Source organism: Apium graveolens, chromosome 7, assembly GCF_009905375.1.
Source record: "Apium graveolens cultivar Ventura chromosome 7, ASM990537v1, whole genome shotgun sequence".
Taxonomy (NCBI): Eukaryota; Viridiplantae; Streptophyta; class Magnoliopsida; order Apiales; family Apiaceae; genus Apium; species Apium graveolens.
The window spans coordinates 1,556,018-1,575,115 of record NC_133653.1 but is presented as its reverse complement, the minus strand read 5'-3'; the positions used below and the strand labels follow the sequence as shown (position 1 = coordinate 1,575,115).

At 36.9% G+C, this 19,098-nt stretch overlaps 2 protein-coding genes and 1 pseudogene across 2 annotated transcripts; 2 read left to right on the top strand and 1 right to left on the bottom strand.

The window, feature by feature from the left end:
* Window positions 1-1,628: 1,628 nt before the first annotated feature.
* Window positions 1,629-3,116, bottom strand: LOC141671614 (uncharacterized). The gene is made up of 2 exons (XM_074477894.1): window positions 2,918-3,116; window positions 1,629-2,728 (listed from the first exon to the last, which is right to left on the bottom strand). Exons 1-2 carry the CDS (start codon window positions 3,114-3,116, stop codon window positions 1,629-1,631), a joined length of 1,299 nt encoding a protein of 432 aa, XP_074333995.1.
* A 10,083-nt stretch (window positions 3,117-13,199) lies between these two features.
* LOC141671611 (osmotin-like protein OSM34) lies at window positions 13,200-13,598 on the top strand. Its single transcript, XM_074477890.1, has one exon. The coding sequence runs from the start codon at window positions 13,200-13,202 to the stop codon at window positions 13,596-13,598; it is 399 nt and encodes a 132-aa protein (XP_074333991.1).
* A 1,149-nt stretch (window positions 13,599-14,747) lies between these two features.
* Window positions 14,748-15,746, top strand: LOC141671608 (osmotin-like protein OSML13; annotated as a pseudogene).
* Window positions 15,747-19,098: the final 3,352 nt, after the last annotated feature.

The following is a 19,098-nucleotide window of genomic DNA, read 5'->3' as shown; positions in this document are numbered from 1 at the left end:
ATCAAAGAAATCCAAGTTCAAGTTTAAATGAAATATAGAAATCACTTTGTTTAACATTAAACTGATGTCAAGTAACATTATAAACATCACTTTTAACCAAACAAAACTGATGTCAAAAAATACAATGTACATCAGTTTCAGACAAACAACTGATGTTAAAGACTAACATGTTCAAGTCTAAATGATACATAGACATCACTTCATTCTAGAAAACACTGATGTCTATACGCTAAATTAGACATCACCTTTCATTAAAGAAAGAGATGTTTAATATGTCATTTTACATCACCTCTGTCAAAATTATCGATGTTTTTGTGACAAAAAACATAGCTCAATATATGTTTAATATGTTTTAATAGGTGTAATTTAGTTATCAAATAATTTTGTTATAGCATTTTTTGTAAAAAATCATCACATAGACATCAGTATTTTTCACTAAAATCGATGTTTTTGTGACAAAAAACATAGCTCATGATATGTTTAACATGTTTAATTAGGTGTAATTTAGTTATTAAATAATTTACTTATAGCATTTTATGTAAATAATCAACACATAGACATCTGTTTTTTAACTAAAATCGATGTCTAATCGAGTATAGACAATCTGGTATTCACCGATGTCTAGAATAGACATCACCGACATCAACATCGGTTGGGAAACAGCATAGACATCAGCCAAAAAGCGATGTCTATGGACTTTTTTCTTGTAGTGAATTAACGTTCAAACCTCTGATCGTATTCACATTTCTGTCTCATTGAATGTATCCGTTGTTCATAGCTCTGATATCATTGGTTCATAAATCTCTAAGAAGCTTTGGAACTGCATATTGTTGGACTGAAGGTCATAACCTATTAATCTGGATGCAGAGTATATCAGTTAACTTGTTGTGGCATGAGATTGTTCTTGGTTTTCACTGTTAAGTGATTTCGCAGAGGATTAGTTCAACAGTTTTACGGTAATTATCTGAAAATAAGCCTTACCGAATAGCAGAACATGTTCTTTTCAATTCCATTTACTTTTGGTAACAGGAACTTTATATATACGAGCTGGCATCCTCAGTCTGCACTGCACAGACTCAGAAGCACATAATTTGTTGGTGAAATACAAGCCATATTTACTAGGTAACGCGTAATTTTTTTTTTGTGGATCGTCTTACAAGAAAATAAGTAGTACCAAACAGCTAGTGAGAGTTTCTTGAGATCAGAGATTATAAATTGAAACCAAAAATTATACGATATAACAGTTCATTTCCAGAACAATCTGCAAATCTTATTCTAGCCGCTATCTCTTTCCTCTTGCAGATTGAAAGTGTAATGTCTACATATGTATGTGCATACACAGCTGGCTCATCACTCAAATTTAACACTTAACATTGAAAGCTTTCTTATTGCCTCCCTCAAGTGAAACCTTAGAAGATGCTGATAAAATTTTTATTGATAATGTGGTTAAGTGAACAGTACTGTACAAACATAGAAATAACTGTACAACTGAGATTACAAGCGAATTTTTTTAAAAAACAATCCTGATAGACGACGACATAGTCTTTATTTAGAGTACTGATCCAACATCACTTAAGCGTCATGTGGGATGTTATGTTTCCTGCAGATGCCACCTTGATTCAAGGTCATTAGATAAGAGTCATCACACCAGATGGTGACACTTTAGCAACCTTTTTAAATCCTGTAGCTTCAATATTATGATCCTTAATCAGTGATTCCTCTTTGACTTCAGTGTAGTAAGAATAACTATTGACGCCAGTGTAAACCCCGTCGTCCATTGCAGTGGTAACTGTTTCCCCGGTATAAAGGACATCACGCTGAGTATAAGAAAAAGGAACATCACAAGTACCATGGGTTGCCATAACTCGAACAGTTACCTTTGTCTTTGGTGGTATCATAACCTTGTAGGTAAAGGATCTTTCTTCTTCTACGTCGTTAGTTTCTCCCCACATATACTCTCCAGCAACCTCATACCCCACTTTCACTGTGCCTTCCGCGATTAGTGGAATGCCTACGCTAACAGATGTTTCAATACTCGCCTTCAGTGAGACCTTCGAGCTCCAAGTACTTGAGGTCTTTACTTTATATGAGAGATAAAATGTCTGCTCCTGGGTTGCATTGCCTTCATTAGTGTTAGATGAACTGTCCATCAAGACGATAGACTCACCGTAGATCCTTGCATCCATGAGCCGGAAGTTGACATTTTCGACCTTCCTTGAAATGACAAGCTCCGTTACCTTTAAATTGGTCCAACTATCGATTGTACTAGAATCGGCATTAAGACAGTTTTCTTTTCCTTCATCGGTCAGCCTTTTGCAGAATAACTTGTTTGCTACGTTTCTGAGAGCGATTGTGTCGTCGCTGATTTTTACTGGCTCAAAAACTGTACCATAACTTGTGGGACTTGTTGAATCGGCCCAAATCCAGCTTGGGCTTAACCTCCAGTATTTATTCCAGTGCATGTTCTGAATGCAAATGTTACCGTTGGAAGTCTCCATGATCTCATTCCCCACTAGCATTGGTTGATCTTCCATATTAGCCGCCGAAAACTGAAGATATTCATGATCTTCGTCAAAGTAGGCACGGAGAAATTTACCGTTATCACCCTTAAAGGCAACATATTTGGGAAGAAATACAAGGGACTGCCAATCTATGGCATTAAAAATATCACAGTACGAGGCATCCGGATCTGAGTAGCCTGCCAATACGCATCCATAATAGGGTGCACCTGCTCGCCACAAGCAGAGATAATTTTCAAGATGAACATGAGTAAGTCGGATTTTTTTAGGATCCCCGTCAACAGAAGTAGGCCTCAACAGAGTACACGAACGCTTGGATTGGTCTTCCTAGGGCTTTTCAGCCTTGGCAGCAATCCAATTGTTCTCTTCATTCAACACCAGGTACTTGTTGTTGTAACAGCTTCTTATGTGAACCAGTCCATTCCCATTTGTGGAGCTCTGGACTTCAAACTTTGCGTCTGCGCTCCCTACCTGTTCACCACGAAATTGAACAAACCCCTTCACCTCCCCGTCTTCCTTTACATATCGCAATAATGTATTGTCATATTGCGACCTCAGCTCCATAAGCCTTGGCAACGCTACAACTGTTGGACTCATTTTAAATTACTAGAGTGTATATATTATGTTTCAGTTATAGAATGACCTGAAGCTTCAAGCCATGACCCTTTTTATAGTGAATTTTGGAGTACTAAAGACAAAGCTAGTCACTGTTTTGTTGGAATAATCTTAAATTTAGTTATTAATTATTTGTTTATTTAATTATTAGATATTTAGCAATAGATTAATTATTAGAGAAAAATATTAATTTAGAATTATTTAGTAGTGGGGTAGTGGAGTAGTGGAGTTATGGAGTAAATTATGGACATGTAATTTACCCATTAATTAGTAGTGGTTAGTTTTAGTAATAGTTAGTTTTAATATGTTTGTAAAGCCTATATAATGGCTAGTTTACCTTGAGTTTTTGAAGAAGAATAAAAGCAAGTAAAAATAGCAGTACAAGTTCTCTGCAAAATGTAGGTGTCTTTTTCTTCTCTAAGTTTTTCCAACATTGGCATCAGAGCCATATGACCCGGGGCTTATAAAACTCTTATAAAAATACACATATACATATATATATTATCCTTAATATTTTCCATGGCATCAAACAATTTCTCCGTCTCTATTCCATTATTCAAAGGAGATCATTATAATTCATGGGCTATCAAAATGAAATCATATTTGAAAGCTATGAGTTTGTGGGAAGCAATCGAGAGTGATGTTGAGCCAACCCTTCTTCCACAAAATCCAACAGTAGCCCAAATCAAAAAAACGTGATGAAGAAGTGGCTAGAGAAGCAAAGGCACTTTCATGTCTACATTCGGCTGTGTCGGAAGAGATCTTTACAACTATTATGAGTTGTGATACTCCTAAAGAAGCATGGACAAAAATTAAGGAAGAATTTGAAGGCAATCAACAAACCAAACTGATGCAAATTCTGAACCTCAAGAGAGAGTTTGAGATGATGAGAATGAAAAATAATGAAGGCGTCAAGGAATATGGGAGTAGGTTGATGTCCATTGTTAACCAAATCAAACTACTTGGTGGAGATTTCTCAAGTCAAAGAGTAGTGGACAAACTTTTAGTGACTCTTCCTGAGAGGTATGAAACTAAAATTTCCTCACTTGAAGATACTAAAGATCTTTCGAAATTAACTGTTTCAGAATTGATCAATTCACTTCACGCCGTGGACCAAAGGAGATCAATGAGGGAGGAAGAAATTGGAGGAAAAAATGAGGGACTGCTATTAGCTAAAGCTTCATCCTCAAAAGGCACAGGTAACAAAGTTCAATGCAACCATTGTCATAAGATGGGACATGAAGAAAAAGACTGCTGGTACAAAGGAAAGCCAAAATGCTACAAATGCAAAAAATATGGGCATCTGGCAAAGAATTGTAGATTTCAGAATGATGAAGAAAGGATGGCACAATTGATCGAGGGAGAACCACTCCTTTAGAGTTGTGGAGAGAAAGTGCTCCAAAGTGTTTTTGGAGAGAAAGTGCTCCAAAGTGTTTTTGATGAGATAGTGCATCAAAATTGATGGTGGTGAGAAGTGCATCACAGGCGAAGAGAAAGTGCTTCGTAAATTTAAGATTATGGGGTGAATGTTGGAATAATCTTAAATTTAGTTATTAATTATTTGTTTATTTAATTATTAGATATTTAGCAATAGATTAATTATTAGAGAAAAATATTAATTTAGAATTATTTAGTAGTGGGGTAGTGGAGTAGTGGAGTTATGGAGTAAATTATGGACATGTAATTTACCCATTAATTAGTAGTGGTTAGTTTTAGTAATAGTTAGTTTTAATATGTTTGTAAAGCCTATATAATGGCTAGTTTACCTTGAGTTTTTGAAGAAGAATAAAAGCAAGTAAAAATAGCAGTACAAGTTCTCTGCAAAATGTAGGTGTCTTTTTCTTCTCTAAGTTTTTCCAACATTACCTAGATTGTATTTTTTACAGCCTGGCCGACTTGTTTTAACCAGTTAATGCAGTGAAAACTCGCAACAGCCACGGGGTTCACAACATTCTGCGAGACAAGATGCAAATCCGGATTGGGTTCAAGTTTAAGATTTTTAACACGAAAATACATGTAATTTTTGTAGAATTGTTGCCGGCCAGGTCTAGTAGATAAAACTGCTAAAATGTATATTCACGTAGCTAAAATAAAAAGAAACTTCATAGCAATACGTAACCGTACTTGTTACAATTTGGTGTAGCACTTCATATTAACAGCAAAGTTGATTTGAACTATTGTTCGAGATTGGGTAGTAGTATAAGACCACTTCACATCGATAGCTCAACTATTTTAGTGTTTCTGCTAGTACTTGATTTTGTCTTATATACGTTGCATGTGTTTTACACGACTTTCCTGTCCCGTGCAAATAATAGAGTCAGGCATGTTGAACCACAATTAGTGATTTTGTTTTTGTGTGGGCATGTGTTCTCGTTGGCTCCTACATGAATCGGTCCTTGATTTTTGCTAATTAAGAGAAAACACCAGTTCATCGATGAGAATCGATCATCCGAGCTTGATCCGATATATGTCCTAAGCTGGAATCGATATATGATTGGATTCTGAATAATTTTATAAACAAAAATCCAAAAGGAACACATTTGATGTTAGCATACGGCAACTGAAACACTCCTAAAGAAGAGAAAAGCAAAGTTGAGTATGATTTTAGTTTCATTTAAATGGAGTGTGGTTCCATCATTAGCATCTTTTACACAAATTCAAATGTACCATTGCACCTCTAAACTTTGTTGTCTGGATCAATAATGTTACAGTATATAGTTCTAACTCAAGTCAAACAGCAGCTGATTTGAAAACTCCAGAGAGTGAGCTGACAAATAAGAGTAGTGGAGAGTAGTTTTGACAGCTATTAGTTAGTTGCAAGTTTAGAGATATAGCCTTTATATGTAAAGGTCATATTAGTATATATATAGAGGGTGCTCAGCTTAAGCTAAGATAGACATTTTTTGATATCAATAAAATACACAGTTGTCTGTTTTCTTCTTCAATATGCATATATTCTGAGATGGTACCAGAGCAATTTCTCGATCATCTAGGGTTTCAATTACATCATGTCACATGAATAATCACTCTTATTCCGCTGTAACTCGAGCTAATATCATTCACGCTGCATCATTTGTTCCGACGAACATGATGAACTCATTAGCTTCAACGGCGTCCTCTTCAACGTCTTCAACAACATCTGTTTCCACAGTTATTGATGTGAATCATCCATTTTTCTTACATAATGGTGATAATCCGGGTATGACTATTGTCTCTCAACTCCTTACTAAACACAATTATCCGCAATGGAGTCGTGCAATTACTCTTGCTCAAGCTAGGATTTATTGATGGATCTCTTATTAAACCTGAACAAACTTCTGCTCTTTATGCTATGTGGAAACGTTGCAATGATATGGTTGTATCATGGTTGTTGAATTCAATTACTCCTGAAATTAGAGGAAGTGTTGTTTACTTGAATACTGCAAAGCTAATTTGGGATGATTTGGCTGTAAGATTTGCTCAGAGCAATTTACCTAGGGTTTTTCAATTGAAAAAGGAATTGATGTCATTATCTCAAGGTTCTATGTCTATCACTACTTATTTCACTAAGTTTCGATCTCTAATCGATGAAATGGATGATTTGTCTCTTATTCCTCGTTGTATTTGTGTGGATAGTACTTGCCAATGTGATGTTTCTGGAAAATTGGATTTGTATGAACAAATTCACAAATTGAGTCAGTTCTTAATGGGACTCGGAGATCAATTTACTGCAGTGAGGGGGCAATTACTGATGATGAAGCCTTTACCTAGTTTAAGTCAGACATACTCTTTGTTGTTACAAGAGGAAGTGCAGAGGGAGTGTCATAGTCATACTCCTGTTGTTGAGAATGTTGCAATGCATGTTAAGACTAATAACAACAAATTCAGAAACAATTTTGCTACTGGTACACGGAAGCCTAATGTTTTCAATGAGCCTCAGACTCTCTTATATTGTGATTTCTGTCATCTTAATGGACATTCTAAAGAGAAATGTTTCTGTCTTCATGGATATCCGGAGTGGCATCGGTTATTTGGACATCCTAAGCCTAAGCCACGTTCTGCTACTGGCAATTCTTACAACTCTAGTATTAGACCTGCATCTGTTACTTCTGGTAAACAGGCTACTCAAGTTTCCCTACAAGGTGCTACTTAAGGTGCTACATCTGATGCTTCTGTTTCTGGTTTTACTGATTCTCAATGTCAACAAATTGCCGCTATGATCCAGGAAAGTCTCAAGACTCTTCCTCCTTGGCAGAGTCGTCACGTTTCAACAACACCTTTGACTGGCAACTCATCTACTTTACTACAAGGTAACGTGTTTTGCTCTGTCTCTTTTGTGTATACTTTACAAGCTTTGAATACTTCTCAACCTGTTGAGTGGATTTTAGATTCAGGTGCAATTGATCATATTACATGTCAGTTACACTTGTTAGTTGATCCTATACCAATGCAAGCTAGCATGTACTTACCTGATGGCACAATTACATCTATTACTCATTGTGGATCTGTGAAATTGACCAATGATATTATGCTTCAACATGTTTTGTGTGTACCTAACTTCAGGTGCAACCTTATATCCATTCCTAAACTGACAGCTCATTCTAACTGTCATGTTAGTTTCTCTGTGAATAAATGCATTATGCAGGCCGAACCCCAGAAGAGGATGATAGAGATTGGTGAGCTCTTTGGGGTTCTGTACAAGATTCTGCCATGGCATCTAAAGTCTGATTCTACTGTCAACCCATATATTACTTTATCCGTTCAACAGTCTGGTGGGGATCAGTGCAAGTTATGGCATTCAAGATTGGGGCATCCTTCCACTTCAGTTCTTACTCAATTAGAGATATTTCCTAAGTGTGATACTACTTTGTTTAAAGATTGTAGTGCGTGTCATCAGGCTAAACAAAACAGATTAGTCTTTCCTACTAGTACTTCTACAAGTAGCTCTTTGTTTAGCTTAATCCACTGTGACCTTTGGGGGCTGTACAAAACATGTACTCATGGCAAAACGTAATATGTTCTTGACTATAGTGGAGGATTTTTCTAAAAGTACATGGGTGTTTTTGATTGTTGATAAAACTCAGGTTCCTTTGTTGATCAAACAGTTTATTGCTTATGTGCAAACACAGTTTCTTATTACTGTTCAGACTATATGTACTGATAATGGAATGGAATTTATCAACAAAGACTTAAGTACTCATCTGCTGAATTTAGGCATTATTCAACAAACATCTTGTTCATATACCCCTCAGCAGAATGGGGTTGCTGAGAGGAAACATCAACATCTCCTGAATGTTGCCAGAGCTCTCAAAATTCAAGCTCACATTCCTGATTTTCTTTGGGGAGATTGTTTATTAACTGCAGCTCATTTAATAAATCGTACTCCTTCAAAGCTTTTAGATTTTAATTCTCCATATGAAGTGTTGTTCAAAAAGCCTCCTAAATATGATGAGCTTAAGGTTTTCGGTTGTTTGTGTTACATGACTCAAGTTGCTGGTTCTAAAGACAAGTTAGCTCCTAAAGCAGTTACTTGTATTTTTCTTGGCTACCCATTTGGTAAGAAAGGTTATCGGGTTATGGAGATGCAAACCATGAAAACTTTCGTTTCCAGGGATGTTTATTTTATGGAACATAGTTTTCCATTCTTGGATTTGTCTGCTTCGCCTTCAGCAGTTATTACCCCTGTTGATGCTGGTAATTATGGATCTGCATCTACAGATCATGTGGTGGTTCCTATACTGTCTATAACAGAGGAGTTACCTACAGTTGCATCTTCACCAGATAACTCTTCCACTATTGTTCCATCTGGTCGTCCCACTCGACATCGCACTATTCCTGCCAAGTTTGGTGATTATACAGGTCTTCTATTTTTTCTTTCTTCTTCGGATAAAGTTGCTCATGCTGTTACATATCCATTACAAAATTACTTGTCGTATCATGTGTTTCGACCTTATTATGCCAGTTTTCTTACTGCTACAGCTCATGTGCCTACTCCTTATACTTATGCTCAAGCTGTTAAGTACCCTGTTTGGTGTCAAGCAATGCGAGAGGAGATTTTGGCGTTGAAATCCATTAAAACTTCGGAGATAGTTCCTATGCCTGCTAACACTAATATTGTTGATTGTAAGTGGCTTTATAAAATGAAATATAAAGCAAGTGGTGAAGTGGAGAGATATAAGGCTCGTCTTGTAGCCAAAGGATTCACGCAAACTGAAGGTCTCGATTACTTTGAGACGTTTGCCCCCGTGGTTAAAATGACCACTGTCTGTATTCTATTAGCGTTTGTTGCTGCTTATAATTGGCCTCTTCATCAAATGGACGTCACCAATGTGTTTCTTCATAGTGATCTTCAAGAAGTTGTTTATATGCGCTTGCCTCCTGGTCTATCTCAGTTAACTGGTAATTCTTTTCCAGCTGCTGCTTCTGTTCCATGGGTGTGTAAGCTCATTAAGTCGATTTATGGACTTAAACAGTCTCCTCGTACTTGGTATTTAAAACTTGCTAATGCTCTTGCTGGCTTTGGTTTAAATCATTGTCCCGTTGATCATAGTCTGTTTACAATTCACAAAGAGGGTCATTTTGTTGCCGTATTGGTATATGTGGATGATCTCATGATTACTGGGTCATCTCCTACTCTTATTGCTCAAGTGCAGGCTTTTCTTAAAACAAAGTTTAATATTAAAGATCTGGGACATATGTACTACTTTCTTGGGTTGGAAATTACAAGGTCTGACTCTGGTATATACTTACATCAGCGAAAATATTGTCTGGACATTCTTAAGGACACTGGACTTGAAGCTGTTAAACCCTCGTTGATTCCAATCGAACAAAATCATAATTTACAAAAATCTACATCGTCTTCGCTAGTGGCTGCTGATGTTAAAGTGTTTCGATGTTTGGTTGGTCGTCTTATCTACTTAACTATCACCCGCCCTGATATCAGTTATGCCGTGCATACCTTAGCGCAATTCATTGCCTCTCCTTTACAAGATCATCTAGATGCTGCTTTTCGGATTGTTCGCTACTTAAAGCAATCTCCTGGTCAGGGTCTTTTATTTCCCTCTAACAATGACCTGGTTCCTCGTGCCTACTGTGATGCAGATTGGGGGGGTTGTGTCAACACCCGGTGTTCATTAACTGGTTTTTGTGTGATGTTGGGTAATGATTTGGTTTCATGGAAATGTAAAAAGCAAAATACAGTTTCTAAATCATCCAGTGAGGCTGAGTATCGTGCCTTGGGGGATACTACATGTGAGCTTCTGTGGATCACCTCTGTTCTTCGTTCTCTTGGGCGTCCTATTACTGCTCCCATTTCTCTGTATTGTGACAATAAGTCTGCGTTGTACATTGCCTCTAACCCGGTGTTTCATGAGCGAACGAAATATATAGAAATTGACTGTCATTTCGTTCGTCAAAAGCTGCAACAAGGTTTTATTGAAACATTTCATATACGTTCTGCGGAGCAACCAACTGATTTTCTTACTAAAGCATTATCATCTCGGTAATTAGCTTATCTGCTGTCCAAGTTGGGGGTTTCGAATTTATTCTCTCCTCCCAACTTGAGGGGGGATGTTACAGTATATAGTTCTAACTCAAGTCAAACAGCAGCTGATCGGGAAAGTTAAGAGAGTGAGCTGGCAAATAAGAGTAGTGGAGAGTAGTTTTGACAGCTATTAGTTAGTTGCAAGTTTAGAGATATAGCCTTTATATGTAAAGGTCATATTAGTATATATACATAGGGTGCTCAGCTTAAGCTAAGATAGACATTTTTTGATATCAATAAAATACACAGTTATCTGTTTTCTTCTTCAATATGCATATATTCTGAGAAATAATACTGTAAAGCCATAGACTGACGCATACTCTGTGCTGAAAGCCTTTGCAAGTCTGGTGAATACTAATATGCAGGATATTTTTAAATTACTACGGAATAACTTTCAATTGAGAGATAGGGGGGGCGAGAGAGAGAGAGGGGGAGGGAGAGATTGGGCGTTTGAGTTGAAGAACACATACTACGACAAAGAGAAATGACAAGTGAAAAATTAAATATACAACGCAAAGCTCAGTTGCACAAGCAACACATACTGTTTTAAAGTTGGCAATATTCTTGGTAACTTAATTTCCTATCATCTTTATTTCATTCAAGTAATAAATGTAATATTTTCAACCTACGAAGCAACAGAGATACAATAGGAAGCAACAGAGATACAGCTTAAACATATACTGTTTTTTATCATAATCCTGATAAACGACAAAGTCTGTATTTTATAATAAAACGCGTATAGAGCTTAGAGTACTGAGCCAACATCACTTAAGCATTGTGGAATGTTGCCAGTTGCCACCTTGATGCAAGATTGTTAATTAGATAGGAATAATCTCACCAGACGGGGACACATTAGCAACCTTCTGAAATCCCGCAGCTTGGATATTATGATCCTTAATCAGTGATTCCTCTTTGGCTTCAGTGTAGTATGAATAGTTATTGACGCCAGTGTAAAACCCGTCGTCCATTTGAATGGTAGTTGTTTTCCCGGTATAAAGTGATAAATCCGGTGAGCGGGGCGGCTCCTTCCGACGCCGCGCCTGGATCGTCTTGCGGGGATGAGGTGTAGCTGCTATGGGGCGTCTGCAAAACAACACCGGAGGGGGGTTTGAGCCCCGCGGCGCCTCCGACGTGAGAATAAGAATCTGTCTAATTCTTAAATGCTTGTGTGTAAGAGAGTGTGTGTAAAATGTGTCTAACCCCTAAATCCTTCATCTTTGGGGGTATATATAGTTCTAAGGTAGGGTTTAGGGGTTGGTACCTCTAGATCAGGGTCGTTCGCTGTTGGATGCGGAGGACGTCTGATTTGGGTAGATTGCATATATACACGTGCCTAGGCAAGGACCACCTTCAGGGTGTCCCAACGGTACTCTAACACACGTCGTGTTTGTCTGATATGTTAGTTGTTGATAGTTGTCATTGTCGCGTGCTCACGTACCCTTCCTTGGCAAGTTGTGGAGTGTGCATGTGCTTTCCGGGACCCCCCTCAGATCTGCCCAAGTTTCCAAATTAAAGTTGGTTTATAAACCATCTTCAATTTGATGGGGGTGTTCATGGCCATGATATCATCCCTCCTAGTCATGCCGACCTCAGGCAAACTTGGTCCCGAAGCTCGGCACTGTAGCGGCACTGTAGCGAGCAAGTAGTTTCGTCTATATATTCATTTCTCTGTTGTGTAAATATCAGTGTTCTAAAAATCAGTCTAGGCGGCCGCCTAGGCGGCGCCTATGCGCTAGGCGGTGGTAAAACGCCTCGACTCGGACCTAGGCGGTGATTTAGGCGTTTTTTCAAAAAATCGGGTCAAAATCGGGATTAGGCGGTCAAAAATCGGTCCTAGGCGGTCTAGGCGGAAAATAATTAAATTTTTTTTTACGTTTTTATAATTTTAAATTATTAATTTCATAATTTCACACAATATCATGTCAGTTTATAATATAAAGTATTGGTAAGAAGTAAGAAGTAAGAAGTAATTTAATATATTGATTTTCTCACTTAAAATATAAATAGTTAATATTTTAAACTCAATAATTAGTACATAACGCATGTCAAATGTGTAGATAACTTTTTAATACCATTCTAATTTACTTTTTCAAACAAATATTTGACATGTTGATCATTATATAATTATAAAAATTAAAAATAATATTTATATTCTTCCGATTAATCGGTCCGATTAATCTCCGACTTGCCGATTAATCTCTCGAAGGTACCTCTGGAAAAAAATATGTATGTAATTTGATTAGTTTAATCACTTACAAATTTAGTATTTCATAGCAACCTTCAACTATAAATAACAAAGCATTAGATATTAGATCAGATATAAACAACTCAGTCAACTAACTTGTGCAATACTCTTCAGATATATAAACAACTCAGTCAACTAACTTGTGCCATACTCTTTAGATCCTAAAAATGTTGATTATAAGTCGGTAGCATTTCAAGTCTTTCCAAGTCCTCTTGACTCTGCACTATATAAGTTGTCGTTTGATTGGGGAACTTACACTCACAAATATTGTAACATTAACATGTTTTCAAGCACCAAAATGAGCTACTTAGCAACATTTTCACTGATCATCCTTTCCACCCTCCTAATCACCACAAATGCAGTCAACTTCCAAGCCCGAAACAACTTTCCTTATGTCGTATGGGCTGATGCTTCTCCAGGTGGTGGTCCTCAACTCAATCCTAACGATGAATCGTCGTTGGACGTTGCTCCTGGCACCAAATTTGCCCGGACATGGGGTCGAACTAATTGTAAATTTGGTGCTTCTGGTTGTGAAACTGAAGATTGGAACATGCAGCTTGAGTGTACAGGGAATAATGGCAAGGCACGAAATAGAGTAGCCGAATATGCGTTTGTAACAGCCCAAATTTTCGCACTAGTATTATTAAGAGAAATAATAAGTATTATTGCTCGGATTCTGGGCACCCAACTTTTATAAACATTTTAATCTAACCCTTTTGTCAGATTAAAATTTATAATGACTCTGTTCATTATCAATTGTGTGCTATTTGTTGGAAAATGTGTGTATTACACCCCACATTGTGGAGTCATTTTGAGCTGCGCTTGAGTGATTGGTTGTTATGTGTGTACAACGAGTGATGTTTGGAATGTGTTCTCCTTTAGTTTTCTGAGGTACTTTGAAACACTCAAAATGATTAAAGGATGACTGAGATATGATTATTCAAAGATGGTCCTTTAAGAGTGGAAAATATTTTACAAAACCTTAAGTCCCACATTGGAAAGAAAATGAGATTTACTTAGCTTTATATAGCAACACACAAAAATAAATTTTATGTAAACACAATTCGGGATCGGCAATGTTTAAATAAATGATTCATTTTGGTTTCTTAACGAGCCAATCTATAGAAATCGGTCTGAATAAGTAAACGACGAGTCAAGTTTTTTGTATGTTCGGCTCAGACTCGGCTCGTTTATCTCATAATTGACTCTGACTCGGCTAACTCAATTGACTCCGATAAAATTTATACATATTACTAATTTACTTTAATTACTTTTTAGTACATTTTTCTCTATCATTTATTAGTAATTTAAATATTTTAGAAGTTTTTTTAAAATTTCTATATCACTTATCGTTAGTAATGGGAGCGCCGGAGCGGTCTTGAATGGTGGCTATGCTCTTGTTGAATATGAAAACCGATGTACTTATCGTTAGTTATGGGAGCGGTCATTTTGTTGGACGCACTTATGCACTTATGATAGATGTTATTTCACTAAAGTTCCAATGGGAAAATTGAAAACAATTCAATTAAAATTTTAAGATAGTCATTGAATTGAGTCAATTTTATGACGATTATCTCTTTTGATATATTTGAACTTTACAAGCGATGATTCGTATGATTCACGTACAATACTAATCTGAAGGGAAATAAGGTGTGTGCAGCAGATATACGTCAACCAGGTGCATGAACTTCATCTGAAGTGTTACAGTTCAGTCAATTAGCTGATGCAGTTTCCATGTTCGAGAACCATGACTAGTGATGTAATTTTAATTACGTCTTTGGACTTGTTGTACTATATAAATTATTGAACAACTTACACTCCCAAACATTGAACAATACTATATGTATCCAAGCTCCAAAATGAGCTACTTGGCAACACTTTTGCTGATCATCATTTCCACCTTCTTAATCACCACAAGAGCTGCCAACATCCTAGTCCGAAACAACTGTCCTTACTCGTATGGGCTGCTGCTTCCTCTCCAGCTGGAGGTGGTGGTCGTCGACTCAATCCTAAGGATCAGTGGTCTGTCAACACTCCTCCTGGCACCGCCAGGGCACGTATATGGGGCAGAACTAAGCGCTACTCTGATGGTTCTCGCTGTCAAACCTGAGATTGCGGTAGGCTTGAGTGTACAGGGTATGGCAAAGCACCGAATACATTAGCCGAATATGCACTGAACCAAAATTCACCAGGCTACTACACTAACTTCACTTTTTCGACATTTCAATAGTAGAAGGTTTTTATATACCAATGGAATTTGGCCCTGTTAATGACTCTGGAGGAAAATGCCAAGCACGTACATGTACAGCTGATATCAACGAACAATGCCCCGGACAGCTACGAGTTCCTGGGGGTGTAATAACCCGTGCACTACTTTCAAGGAGGAACAATATTGTTGTAATTTTTAAAGAGTATAAGATCTTGTCCGGGCCTTCCTCTACCACCTGAAGGTTTTAGACGGACTGATTATTTAACATAGTATCAAAGCTCGGTTTAGGGAGGGACTCGGTTCGAGTCCTCTTACACCCATTTATTTAATTTAAATATTGTTTGTTGATGTTGGTATTGGTATTGGTTGCATTTGTCGTTTTCAATCGTAGCGAAAAGTATGGTACGATTGAGGGGGAATCTTAAAGAGTATAAGATCTTGTTCGGGCATTCCTCTACCACCTTAAGATTTTAGACGGACGGCTTATTTAACAGTAATAACGGACCTTGTGGTCTAACAGACTTATCAAAGTTTTTCAAGGACAGATGCCCAACTTCTTATAGTTATCCTCAGGATGATCCAACAAGTTTATTTACTTGTCCTGGTGGCAATCTCCTAATAAGTGATAGCCCATAATAGTTTAGACCCAGCAAGAGGAGCACCCGGACACGTGGCATTAAACCCTTCAGGGTTTTTAGAATAAACCCGTTCCCCCGGGACCCGGGTATACCCGTTCCCCCGGGATTAAGAGACATATTAGGGTTTAGGGTGCAGGATTTAGGGCCTAAAATTAGGCATTAAACCCTGGGGCCTATACCTCTAATTTGAAGTCGGTTTTCGCCCTTTGGGTCAATCTGGTTAATCTTTGTGGTTAATCTTTGTGGTTCATCGTTCCAGGGTTTTTAGAATAAGCCCGTTCTTCTGGGATTAAGGGACAAAAACCCTAAATTTGGAGCGTAAACCTCTAATTTAAGGGCGGTTTCCCCCTTTGGGTCGATCCGATAGTCATTCCAAGTACCGGTCACTTTGATGTATGTGTTAATGGATTTTTGTGTGGTATTGGAGAGCATGAAATGATGGCGTTTGATTTAAACAAGGAGGTGCTAAATTGTGGTATTAAACTCCCGACTGTAGATGGTTTTGATAAATTTGATATTATCGAGTTTAATAACTCTGTTGCTGCTGTTATTTTATTGGTGAATAATGGACTGAATGTTCATATGATTGATTGGAGAATATGCATATAGACGCTAAATGATCATGCATGCCTTCTTGGTGGGGGAGTTGAGGCATCATGGTCGCTAAAGTTTACTGTTAATTTAGCTACGCCAGGACAGCCTATTTGTGGCTACTTCAGCAATGGGGATTTTCTATTACTTGTAATAAATAATAATCACTTGTGGATTTTTCGTACTGACAACAAGAAAGAGACGGAGATTGTCCCACTTTCGGTTAATATGGCTGATCATCTTTACAGTCCACATATTTACAAGTAAACCGAGTGCCTAGTTTCACTCGAAGGATTCAGAAAAGTCAACTGGTATGCTGGAGAAGATGATAAATAGGAAAGTAGCACCTCTTCTAGTATCTTTGTATGCTGGCTATCGATTGTAGTATCTCTTTTCTTGAAGTGGCTTTTGATCTGTTATTGTGGTCACCTTTCCTAGATGGCTACAATATGATTTTATTATGCTATTATGCTGGATGGATTGAATGCTTATAGGACTGGCTATTTATTATTCAATTTCACATTAAATAAGAAGATTAACATGTAGACATTGGATGATGATGATGCATATGCCTTCGTAATGGCCGAGTCAAGGCATCATAGACGCCAATATTTCATATTGATTCAGGTATGCATGGCTACTTCAGCAATGTAAATCTTCTGCTGTTTAATGAAAAATAATGATAACAACTGCATTTTGGATTGATATGGATGCTGATCATTATTAGGATATGAAATGTACTAGTTTACAAATGTGCTCCTGGGACCGGGTGTTATGGCACTTTGTCTTTGAATGTGAGCTTTTATGATATCATCTATACTTGAATACTCACGTTTCTCTGACAAAAGAACATTGAGGTCCATGGAATAAGGAACCAAGGGATCATAGACGTAACTCGGTTTAATTTAATAGTGTCATGTATAATTGTCCGAATGTGTTGATCTGATTGTAGATTGGTCATACTTGGTGGTTGCTTCTTGCCACTGCAACCATTGTACTCAAACCTGCTCCATGGTGAATATGAGCAGGTGAATAGGGAGTAATTAAGGATGTATGTATATTCGGGGCGAACACTACAATTAATAAACCATGGTTATCCGAGTTTCATCTACCATATTATGCTGAGTTGAGCTTGAGTCCTGCATATTTTTGAAATGTACTAGTTTACAAATGTGCACCTGGGACCAGGTGTTATGGCACTTTGTCTTTGAAATTGCCAACTTCTGTTTATTAAATTGCAGGTGCACAACTTCTGTCTCCTAACTCAATAAATTCTATCATTTTCGCGAATTTGAAACCATAAGAATTAGAAATAGTAATGCAGGAAACCTGTCTAACTAGAAAGTTCTTTAAATCATAAAACCACTGTCAATAACTGTACTGGAAATTCTAAAAGCTGGGAAATAACTACACAAGTAATCTTCACACAGAACTCTGAAACCCATGATACTAAATGATGTTCTACTATCTATCAATTTTTGAGCCGGTTGAAGAAGAAGAAAAACTGAGGCCCCAATCTGAAGTCCATGGTAATGTCTAGGTTGCTTTTCTTCTCCGATTATAATTTGATGGACCTAATGTGCTCGATCTCACTCTCGTCTTCCAGTGCATCAATCTTTTCTTCGGCAAGCCATTCCAAATCAAGCACTTGCATTAATTACGACTTTTTCAACTGCGAATTTCTGGTTGTTGCGGATGAACTTGCGATTCAACCATCGACTTATAACATAAATGATAAATAAAAATAGTTCATTATAATTATACTTGTCAAATCTTAGAAATTTGTATAACTAAAATGTACTACATGGTACAAGTGATTATTACAAGTTATAAAATACATCCCCTACGACATGACTACAATAAAATAAAAAGTTTATAAGTCAACTAGTCAACTATAACAAAAAAAGCTAAACAAAACTCCTCAAATTAAAATTCTAACAAGAAATATTATATTATATTATATATATAGCGGTTTGCGCTTGCGGTTCAATTTTTGTAATTATTTAAAAATCAAATTCGCAGTCAATTCACGAATATACGATCCTGTAATTTCAATTCATATTCGATTCGCATTTTGAGATTATCCGCAAAGAACGGTGTTATTACAGGCGATTGCTGTGATTAAAAGAATTATCTATGCATCCACAAGTGAAAAAGGTAATGTACTGATCACCCTTTTCTCCATTTAGTTGGGTTTGACTTGCAATGTTCTTGAGTAGAACCTTTTAGATTTGATACAAGCAATAGACTTCAAACACATGCAATAACAATCTCCCAACTCCTATACACATACACAAGCAGTGTGATTATGATTTGTTTTGGTAAACTTTAGCAATAAAAGCTAAGTCTTTAAAATTGTAAAAAAAAGAAAAGTGATTGGCATGTAAAGAAAATAAGTGGACACTAACTATTCACTAGAAAATCCACTCTTAATTTAATTTAAGAGATTGTTTTGAATTATTAGAATCCCATAATATTTGATTTAGATTTTAAAAGTTTCTTTAAAATATGATGATAATGATTTGAATTATTACAATAAGCGGGATATTTTCTTGATATTTTAAAAGATTCTTTAAAATATGATTTTAATTTGTAAGAATTGTGATATTTTATGGTTGTATTCAGTTCGAATTTTAAGAGATTTATAATAATTTATAGATTTTAACTAATTATTGCTGATTTTTAACTATACACAGATTTTAGTGAATTTGTTGAAAAATCTCGTCGAGTCTTGCCGATTTAAATAATAATTTTCCAAA